Source organism: Gekko japonicus, unplaced genomic scaffold (assembly GCF_001447785.1).
Source record: "Gekko japonicus isolate JY-2015 unplaced genomic scaffold, Gekko_japonicus_V1.1 scaffold1031, whole genome shotgun sequence".
Lineage (NCBI taxonomy): Eukaryota > Metazoa > Chordata > Lepidosauria > Squamata > Gekkonidae > Gekko > Gekko japonicus.
Window position 1 is genome coordinate 195,246 of NW_015177041.1, and position 10,077 is coordinate 205,322.

At 54.5% G+C, this 10,077-nt stretch overlaps 1 protein-coding gene across 1 annotated transcript in view; it reads right to left on the reverse strand.

The window, feature by feature from the left end:
* Positions 1 to 9,936, reverse strand: part of HYOU1 (hypoxia up-regulated 1) — an 18,050-nt gene extending 8,114 nt beyond the window's left edge. Inside the window, 16 exon segments of the mRNA XM_015428054.1 lie at positions 895 to 1,077; positions 1,329 to 1,411; positions 3,042 to 3,102; positions 3,194 to 3,332; positions 3,693 to 3,880; positions 3,991 to 4,123; positions 4,537 to 4,619; positions 4,956 to 5,090; positions 5,360 to 5,543; positions 5,778 to 5,893; positions 6,439 to 6,620; positions 6,736 to 6,820; positions 7,435 to 7,593; positions 9,129 to 9,207; positions 9,517 to 9,610; positions 9,869 to 9,936. Coding sequence (XP_015283540.1) covers positions 895 to 1,077; positions 1,329 to 1,411; positions 3,042 to 3,102; positions 3,194 to 3,332; positions 3,693 to 3,880; positions 3,991 to 4,123; positions 4,537 to 4,619; positions 4,956 to 5,090; positions 5,360 to 5,543; positions 5,778 to 5,893; positions 6,439 to 6,620; positions 6,736 to 6,820; positions 7,435 to 7,593; positions 9,129 to 9,207; positions 9,517 to 9,610; positions 9,869 to 9,926 — 1,962 coding nt within the window. The 5' untranslated portion in view covers positions 9,927 to 9,936.
* Between the last annotated feature and the right edge of the window lie 141 nt (positions 9,937 to 10,077).

Sequence of the window (10,077 nt, forward strand, 5' to 3'; positions counted from 1 at the left end):
TTTAGACCCAAAAAATGTTTTATTTCAGGTATTTTTTTTTTGGGGGGGGGGGAGTCCTGTGTTTAAGACCAATTTTTTTTTCCAGGTATGAAAGAGAGAGACCATCCCATAGCACTTAGAGATTCCTTTCCATATTTTGGAGTGGGGGGACCTAACAGCACAGCTTGCATTCCTTATTAGTGAAAGGGAGGAAGAGTCCAGCAGCATTTTAATGACTAACAAAATTTGTGGCAGGGAATGAGCTTTCATGAATCACTGCTCACTTCCTCAGATACAGCTGAACTATGAGTCCATCTGTTCTTATATCTTGGAGAGTGAAGTAATTTCAGATGCCAAAAGACAAGAGCAGGCATTGATAACACATGGAATTCACTGCCACAAGAGGTGGCGACGGCTAGAAGTATAGACGGCTTCAAGAGGGAATTGGATAAGCATATGGAGCAGAGTTCCATCAGTGGCTGTTAGCCACAAGGTACAGATAGGAACTCTCAGTCTGGGGCAAGGGATGCTCTGTATTCTTGGTGCTTGGGGGGGGCAACAGTGGGAGGGCTTCTGGTGTCCTGGCCCCACTGCTGGACCTCCTGATAGCACCTGGTCTTTTTGGCCACTGTGTGACACAGAGTGTTGGACTGGATGGGCCATTGGCCTGATCCAAAAGTGGCTTCTCTGATGTTCTTATGAAGGGAACCTCCACATTCAGAGGCACTAAGCCTCTGAATCCCAGAGCTGGGAGGCAACCTCAGGGGAAGGCCTCGGCCTCTCTGCCCCATTGTTGGCTGTCCAGAGGAACCGGCTGGTCACTGTGTAAGACAGGATGCTAGACTAGATGGACCCTCACTGGTCTGACCCAGCAGGGCTCTTCTGACATTCTGATGATCCTTTTTCCGTGTTTACCTGGGAGTCAGGCTTTTCTCTTGCATTCTCTTCCTGGTCCTCTCCGTCGGGAGCATCTGCAGCCGCTTTCTCTTGAGCGGGGGGTGGTGTTGGTACCTGCTGCTTGACCTCCTTTTCACCGGCAGCCCCAGCATCATCCTTCTGGTCCTCCTTTCCGGATTCTGCTTGGCTCTCCTCCTCCTCCTGGGCAGGCAGGCAGGCAGGGAGGGGTAAAAATTTAGCACAACGAAGCTTTTCCAGCCAGGCAGAGCTACGGATGTACCCACCAAGGCAACCCTGCCTGTGCTGAGGCCACCCAGCACCACGGTTCTGCTGCCTCCCACAAGTGCTTGACACAGCCTCACCCTGTGCTGAAGGGGAGCACGGGCAATGCTTGGAGCAGGACCCCAATTTTGCCCCCATCCCAGCCACACAGTCAGCAGAGTAGCACTCACCTGAACAGTCTCCGTTTGGTTTGCAGGGGCTTGTGGCGCAGTACTGCCTCCGCCAAAGAGGCTGGAGATGGTGTTCCCCAGCTCTGCCCAAGAGAGACACACGGCTCAGATGCGCCGGAAGAGCCAGACAACACATATCCCTGTCGCTCAGACTCTGGGGACTCTGGGATCCAGCTCACTGCCTGCCACTTTGATTGCCCTGGTTGACAGCTCTCACCAGGAGGCACAGACTCAAGTTTCCTTAAAACCCGCTCTTTCATAGAGCAGTGCAGGGCTGCTGGCTTGAAGGAGGTGACAGTCACTGACACCCTTCCAACCTGGCGGAAGGATTAAACTCAGAAGCCTTTGCTGCATTTCTTTCATCTCATCTGGTGGCAGCAAAGCAGCACCTAGAACTTTTGAACGAGACACTGCCCCCCCCCATGGCTCTGCTGGTACGTCCAGTAATGCCATAAAAGCATGATGTGACAACAGCACAACCCCAGCCCCAGGGAGCCTCCCCATGCAGTTTCTGCCACGGAGTCTGTCTCCCACACGGTTAGATCAGTGGCATGAAACCTTGGCAGAGTGGGGGGGGGGGGGGGCCCCCCCCCCCCGAGTGTGCTGCCAGCCCTGGGCTGCTGGGATCCAGCTGTCTCTTGGTTTCCTGGACTCGGGGGAAGAAGCCCTAGAGCCCCTGAATAGGTGCCCTGGATCAGTCCCTGGCCGTACGAGGGTGAATGAACTGGAGCGGAGTCCAGGGGGGGCACAGAACCCAGGTGGGGAAACAAAGATCTGTGCAGGAGGATATCTGTGCACTCTCCTGGGAAGATCTGCAGGCCGACTTGGCCTCAATATTTGCTTCACTTGAGAGGTACAATCACAGCTTGCGTTTGCATGGCTCACTCTACATACAGATAATCTTGGGGCAATGCTCACAGCAGTCCTATACAACAGACCAGTACTATCCCTGTACTGGAGTGACGGAGCAGAGAGTAGGAGTGTGGCTTCCCTGAACGTCACTAAGGCTGCAAGCCTAAGAACACCGTCCCAAGAGAAAGGCCCCCTAGAATGAAATGGGACTTCCTTCGGAGCAGTGTGGCTTGGAACTGCTCCCTTATTGAGGCAAGATTTGGACCTGGGATGTCCTGGACCATAGCTGGCTTTTCCCCTTGCTCCTGTAGGGGACAGGAGGAAATAATGCTGTTCTGTAGGATCTCCCCACCCCTCCCACAAACTGGATATGAAGTTGTACCCTGCTACTGCTAGGCCTTTTAATGGTTTTTAAATTGGCTTAATTTAGAGGTTTTACGTTATAACTCACTTGGGAAACAACAGTTACAGAGCAGTATATAAAATATAGCGAAATGTAAACAAACAAGCTGCAGTTATCTGTTTGTCACCCAAATTGTTTCTCTGGAGCTCGAGATTAGACCGAGGCAGCACCTCGCAGCACCTCTCGCCGGGGGGGGGGGAGAGAAAGCCCTGATCTTGCTCCCCCCCCAGCGCTGCACGCACAGCGAAACAGACTGGGAGGCCCAGGACAGAGGACTGCACACCAAAGGAACCGGCGCTTGCAGCCCCAGCTTGCTGAACTGAAAAGCTATGGGGCAACAAAATGGGGGGGGGGGCAGGCTCGTCCTCCGTCCCCTCCCTAACTAACAGCAGCTAAGGGCCAGGCTGAGAGAGAGCGGTGGACCACCGGCTCTGCAAGAGGCGGCCCAAAGATCTTACTTGTGAGCGTGGACTCCTCCTCTGGTTTGTCCTCCACCACCGTCTCAAACACCGATTCCACCTGGAGAGCAAGGCACCAAGCACCATGATGAGACAGGGAAGCCCCCCCGGAAAGACCCCGAAGATGCCCCAGGGCAAGAGGCTGCACTCACACGGTCCAGGCTCAGCACGCCGCTCTCGTCCATGTTGAAGTGCGCCTTGATGCCTTTGGACTCATAGTCCACGTGCTTCCTGAAGCTCTCCCCCACGCCTCGCAGCCTCACCGTGGTGAGGTTCAGGGACCCGAAAGTCCTGTAAAGTCCAAAGCAAGAGCCACAGTAGAGTTGCCTACACAGCTGCATCTCCACGGCGGGGTGACCCAGCAGCCAGCGGGCCTGCAAGAACAGCCAGTCCTTGAATTTGGGGACAGGCGAAGCTCCCAGGAAGTAGCTTGGAAAATGCTGCTCAACTCTCACTGTCCGGAGAGCTCCAGTGGCTCGGAGCCAGTCCCCTGCCAGCCCCTCTTTACGTTCTTTTACCAGCTCTGTCGCTTCGCCACCCTCTTTCAGAGGAGGCCCTTCCCGGGCACAGACACTGCAAGCTCCACTGGCAGCAGCAATGCCAACACGGGGCAGGGGGCCATCTCTCTGGCCCCCAGGAGCGCACACTCACCGCAGGTCGCTCTCGCTCAGGAAGCCCATGTCTGCATAGTTGACGTGGAACTCAAAGTCATCCGTGTAGCGGTTGAAGGTGATGACCTTGCGCTGAGGGTAGGGAGCCATGCGCTGGAAGAGAATCCGCCGGTTGTGCTTCAGGCTCTTGGGTCTGTCCTCCTCTTCCACTTCACGGGTGAACTCCACCTGGCAGGCAGAGGAGACGAGAAGTACTTAGTTCCCCGGCAAGTCCATCTTCCCCCTCCCCAGCACATCACGTCCTCCCCCTGCACGCGTGGCAACAAGCCACAGCTCACCTGGATGGGGAAAACGGCCGCGTCCCTGACGAGGAAGGGCTTCACTTTGAAGGCCTTGCTCAGCGCAGCTGCCTGGTAGACCGCCCCCATCGCAGCCGCTTCATCCGCATTGATGTTCTTCCCCAGCTCATCCCTGAGGTTGGCGACAGAGAGCACATTCAGCTGCACACAGATTTGGCCAGAATGGCGGGAACGGGGGGGGGGGGGGGGGGCGGGGGGGGGGGGGGGGAGAAGAAGAAGAGATTGGATTTCTACCCCGCCCTTCACTACCCAGAGAAGTCTCAGAGCGGCTTACAAACCCCTTTCCCTTCCCCTTCCCACAACAGACACCCTGTGAGGTAGGCGGGGCCGAGAGAGCTCTTTCCTGAACTGTCCTTGAGGGAACAGCTCTGACAGAACTACGGCTTGCCCAAAGTCATCCAGCAGCTGCAAGTGGGGGAGTGGGGAATCAGACCCAGTTCTCCCAGATTAGAGTCCGCGCACTTCACCACCACACCAAACTGGCTTTCACAAACGGGGAGGACCAGAGATCAGCCTGGCACTTACTTGCCAACAACTTTTAGCAGCATTTCTTGAACCTTCGGCACTCGAGTGGCACCTCCAACTAGGATCACCTGGTCAATGTCATTCTGGAAATTTGAAGAAAGTTTGGCGATACAACTTTCAAGAATTCAGGCTGATTCCTGTCTTCCAACCCTGCAGTTTGGGTTCTGCAGATCTAGGGAGCAGGAGCAGCGACCCCACCCCACCCCCCGTGTGATGCAGATGGTCAGATCTCAGAAGCGAAACAGGGTCAAGCCTCAGTTACTTGGAAACCACCAAGGAGATCCAGGGCTGCTGGGCAGAGGGAGCCAAGGGCCAACCACCTCCGCTCCTCTCTTGCCTTGAAAACCCTGCGGGGCGGCCATAGGTCAGCTGTGACCTGACAGCCCTTCCCACCCCCACCAAGGCCCGCCTGCACCTACCAGACTCATCCCAGAACTGTCCAGCGCCTGATGCACAGGCCCTGCAACCCGCTGGAACAAGTCAGCACACAAGTCCTCAAACTCCTGCCGGGAAACCTTGGCCTTGAAGTCAATGTCATCCAGCAGGCCCTCCACCTGGGAAGGAAGGCAGGACAGGCGGGAGCATCCCATCAAACGGTGCTCCCCACACACCCGTTTGCTCCGGAGCTCTCCAGGGAAAGGGGAGAAAAGCCTCGGGTGTTAAGCCTGTCTTTTTCTGATAAAACCTGGAAGTCAGCAATGCCAGAAAAGGCCAAATGCTTCATGACCTGGTAGTTGGGGCGGCAAAGCCTGTCTATGCTTGCAAGGGACCGATGCAGTCCAGAGCTGAACAACTTGCACCCGTGGCTCCTAAGGGCAGCTACCTGGGCCATGTGGTCAGCATTGGCGCTCAGCACTGTCTTCAGGCGATTGGCTTCCTTCAGCAGCTTGGCCATGGCCCGGAGGTTTTGCCGGACATCCTTGGAAGGGTGCTGTTTGTTGAACTGCTCGGCCAGGTAGTTGCGAAGGCGCAGCTCCATTTCCAGTCCTCCAAGCGTGCGATCAAATCTAGCAGAAGACAAGCAGGACCCTCCACTCAACTACCACCAGCTGCTCCAGGACTCGGGGTGACGGCTGGCCTCTCTCACCAGCCCACCCCCACGCCTTGGCTTTCTGGACACCTCCTGATCACACATTGCGCGTGACAGTCCTGCTGCCACCGGCTGGGAGAGGGCCCCGCTTCACAAACCTGCCTCCCTCTGGACTATCCAACAGATCCAATTGCAAGGGAAGAACTCCTACCCAACACCCAGGATCTGCAGCTGAGGCTGGGTCCCTGAGTCCTTTGTTTTCACCGTCTGGTAGGTCACAATGGTGCACACGGTGCTGCCGGCCCCCATGTCATAAAACATGATGTTCTGGAAACAAAAGAACACCAGCTAAGAAAAGCAGGGAGCAAACCACACAGGTGTGCTACTGAACTCTCAGTGTGGTTTTGAGCAACCAACGCTGTCCACAGCAGGTTCCCATGGGATGCGTGTGATGGAGACAAAACAGCCAGCTTTCTGTTGCTCTTATAATAATACCTGTTGCTCGGAGCTAACCTAAGCAGAGAGCTCTTTCCTTCCTCTACAAAGGAGAGTGGAGCCCCCCCAAGCGCAGACAGGGAGCTGCTGATTTACTGCATTTGTACACAGCCACTTCTCCTCGATGAGGAAATAAAGGGGCTTACATCGTTTTCTTGCCCTCTTTTTTATCCTCACGACAACCCTAGGAGATAGGTCAGGCTGAGAACCTGTGACTGGCCCAAGGCCCCCTCCCCCCCGCAGGCGTCTTCCACGGCAGAGCGTGCGTCAGCCGTGGTCTCCCTCCCAGGCCGATACTCAGACCCACGAGGCCATGCTGGCTCGATGAACAGCCCTCCCTCCATTTTGCAGGGGTCCTCCAGTCTTCCCAGAAGCACCTGGGGTGTAGCATCAATGTCCTTCCTCCGAAATACGCCGTAGTTCAAAGCCACCGCGGTGTTGTCGTTGATGAGCTGCAGAACCTTGAGATCCGCCATCTTGGCTGCGTGCAGGACGGCTCTCCGCTCCGCCTGGTTGAAGTAGGCCGGGACCGTGATCACGGCGTCCTTCAGGGGCTGTTCTGCAAGAGGAGCAGAAATCACCTCACGCGTCACCATCTTTTTATTTGGCGACTGAATGCACTCCGCTCCTGCCCCTCCCCCAGACACCCAGCCAAGCTTTCTGCCCCTCCAGACCTGCGAACTCCTCTGCCAGGGAGCGGGAGTAGTTCAGGACCATGCCCAGGACCTCTAAATAATCAAAAGACTGCATAACAACTGACTGAGGGGGGGGGGGGGGGGGAGAGTCAAAGGGGGCACTACTGGCTCCAGAAAGCCCCCCTCTGGATCCCATCTGAGAGGGCTGGAGGGAACCCATCATGTCCACAGTAACAAACAACCTCTGCAACTCTGTCTGGGGACAGAGACAGCCTGGCCGGTGCCAGGCAGGGCTCACTTGGGAGCTCCCTTCCTCCCTGGTCCCCATTCCCTGCCGAGTGTGTCACTCGAGAGGCCAGCAAGTTTTTGGCAGAAATTCTGTGTGGCACAGGAGCACCCGCCCCCAGCAAGTGAGGTTCACTTCCAACAGTCCACCCACTTCCTGGATATGTTCTATGTTTTCTGTAAGTCAGCTTTGCAGGCGGCCGGGGGGGGGGGGGGCACATGGGGGACAGACACATTATAGAATGGAGCAGCCTCGCTGACAGGAGGAGGGACTTTCCTGCTCTTCATCACGGCAGAAGCAAAGACAGCCAGGCCTCCAAGAGTTGAGCCTGACCACAACTTCTGTCCCACCAAGCTCCCGCAGATGCACCCTTCGTGCCACGCTGCAAAGGTGCCCCAGTCCCCCCGCCCCAGCCACCCCACATGGTCCCCTCCAGCCCCAACCCCTCCCACTCACTCTGACAGCCTGAAGGCGACCGTTTGTCTCCGGGCATCCTTCACCAACTCGTGCTCTGGAAACCGTGACTGGAACAGCGCCACCTGGGGGTTACCTATGTGCTTGCCCAAGAGGTCCTGGAAATAGCGGAAGGCTACTTTGGGGCTCCTGATGGCCTGGGGGTGGGGAATGTGGTAATAAGAGTGTCAAGTCCTCAAGAAGCAGTAACCAATCATCAAATCATTTTTATTTAGGCATGCTAAGGTGGCACTTCTTCACGGCTTTTCCAGTCACATGAAGTTTAAAGGAAAGTTTTGAAGCCAAGGCTACAAATCCTCAACAATTAACTCATTTTAAATGGTAAATATACCAAGCAAAGGAGCATTTGAAGACAGACGATGCTCAAAGTCAAACATGCACATTTTCACTTCATTTCCCGTGAGGTCAAGCACATGCAAGACTTCCTGATGTGTGAGTTCTGAAAATTAGCTGCCAGAAATGCAAGCGTCTTTTCTCCACTGAAAGATTTGAGTGCACTGGAATAAAATAGGGGGTGGGGGATCTTTTTCATTCTCCCCACGCACAAATAAGAACTTTTTTTCAATGTTTATGATGGAGACCACTGAGAGAAGAAAAACACTGTAAAACATTATACAAGAACATAAGAGAAACCAATGTTGAATCAGGCCAATGGCCCATGTAGTCCAACACTCTGTCACACAGTAGCCAAAAATACCAGGTGCCATCAGGAGGTCCAGCAGTTTTAGAATAAACAAAATGATTCTTAAGGCAAGGTTTCTCTTCACTCAAAATGTGTACCATAAAAAAACCCCGGGAAGTTTTCAGTTTTCCAATGGAACAATTAGGAAATTTGGGGGCAGACTGAAAAAAATTCCTATGATGAGGAGATACTTGTGGAATGAATGAAACACAAGCTTTTACTCAAAATGTGTAGTATGAAAATATGTGAACAGCAATAGATATTGATAATTCCAATCTATGTTGTAGGCATGTACAATACGTTCAAGAAAACTTCATTTACAAACAACTAATTGTGACAATAGTTCATGTGCCATACTCCGTTTATTGATAAAACTTTACAAGAGACTCCAGCATTTCCAATGTTGTAAAGATTAATCTAATATCCCAATATGCAGGTGATCCTACTTCTTAAAGGTAAAGGTTCCCTTGCTCGAAAGCCAGTCGAATCCGACTCTAGGGTTGCGGTGCTCATCTCCGTTTCAAAGCCGAAGAGCCAGTGCTGTCCAAAGATGTTTCCATGGTCATGTGGCCGGCATGACTAAACACCAAGGCGCACGGAACACTGTTACCTTCCTACCGAAGTGGTACCTATTTATCTACTTGCAATTTCTTGCTTTCGAACTGCTAGGTTGGCAGGAGCTGGGACTAGAGACGGGAGCTCACTCCGTCATGCGGCACCCGGGTCTGGAACTGCTGAACTACTGACCTTCCACAGTCTGCAGTTCAGCATCTTAACCACTTGAGCCACCACAGCTCCTACTTCTTACGACCATACAATAGTGTTTCTGTCCAAATAACATACTTTGCAATTTCAAGCTAAATTCCTCCCTATGTCTCAGGTGGCAAAAATCAATGTACTATAGCAGCATAAGGTACGTATATGCAGTGCTACAAAAACTACGCAAGAGGCAGAGGGGAGGGGGAAAGAGATTCTGTGTCTCCGGCTCACCATTCCGACAGCACTGTCACCGAAGAGGCGCTCGTTCTCCTTCAGGGTGACCACCACTGGCGTTTTCCGCCGAGATTCCCTAAAGCAAGAAGAAATGTTCAAACAGGAATCTTTCCTCACCTCCTAGCAACTGTTTTTCTGTTGGGCTCCAGAACTTGTGGGACAACAAACGAGCCTCCAAGCACCTGCTGAATGCCTTTCCTTCTTGCCTGCATCGCAAGGCGGACAGGCAGTGGATGAAACCACCTCTTCTCTGGTGGCTGAGATTACTCCTTTTAAGTGGGGATTTTGACAGTGTGAGGCGTTTAAACTGATGACGGCTCATCTTTATTTATTCATTCATTCATTCGTCTTATCCGTCCACAAAGATGCCCCCAAGCCCACTTACTTGTTTAAAACAATTTCCATGGGAACCCCCGGCTTGACAATGGCTATCTTCATGGACTCGCTGCCCAAGTCCACCGACATCACAGCCAGCGCATCTAACCCACAGGGAGAGCTGTGTCAGAGAGACTCGGCACGAAGAAGGTTGGGGGGGGGGTCTACCCTTTTATAATGCACCTGCCCCCCCCCGCCCTTCCTCCTAGGGCTGGACAGAGTTTCAGGACCCTGGAAAGCTGTCCGGCTGCCGCCAGTCGCACGTGGGCCACCCAGCACCTCTCTCGTGTGAAGGCGCTCGGGGCCACCCCGAGGCCGGCAGCGGGCAGAGCCGGGGCTCCCTCTCCCTCCCTCCCTCCTACCTGAGCGGGGGGCCAGGCAGGCCAGCAGGAGGAGGGCGGCCAAGGGCCAGCGGGACATCCTGGCGGCGGGGGCGGCGTCCTGCGGGAGAAGCGAGAGGGAGCTTGAAGGGGGTGGGGGGGGGGAGAAGAGCCGCGGCGGCGGAGCACCAGGCCCCAGCCAGGGGAACCGGACCCGGCCCCGACCCCCGCCACCCCCCCCCCCCCGCCGG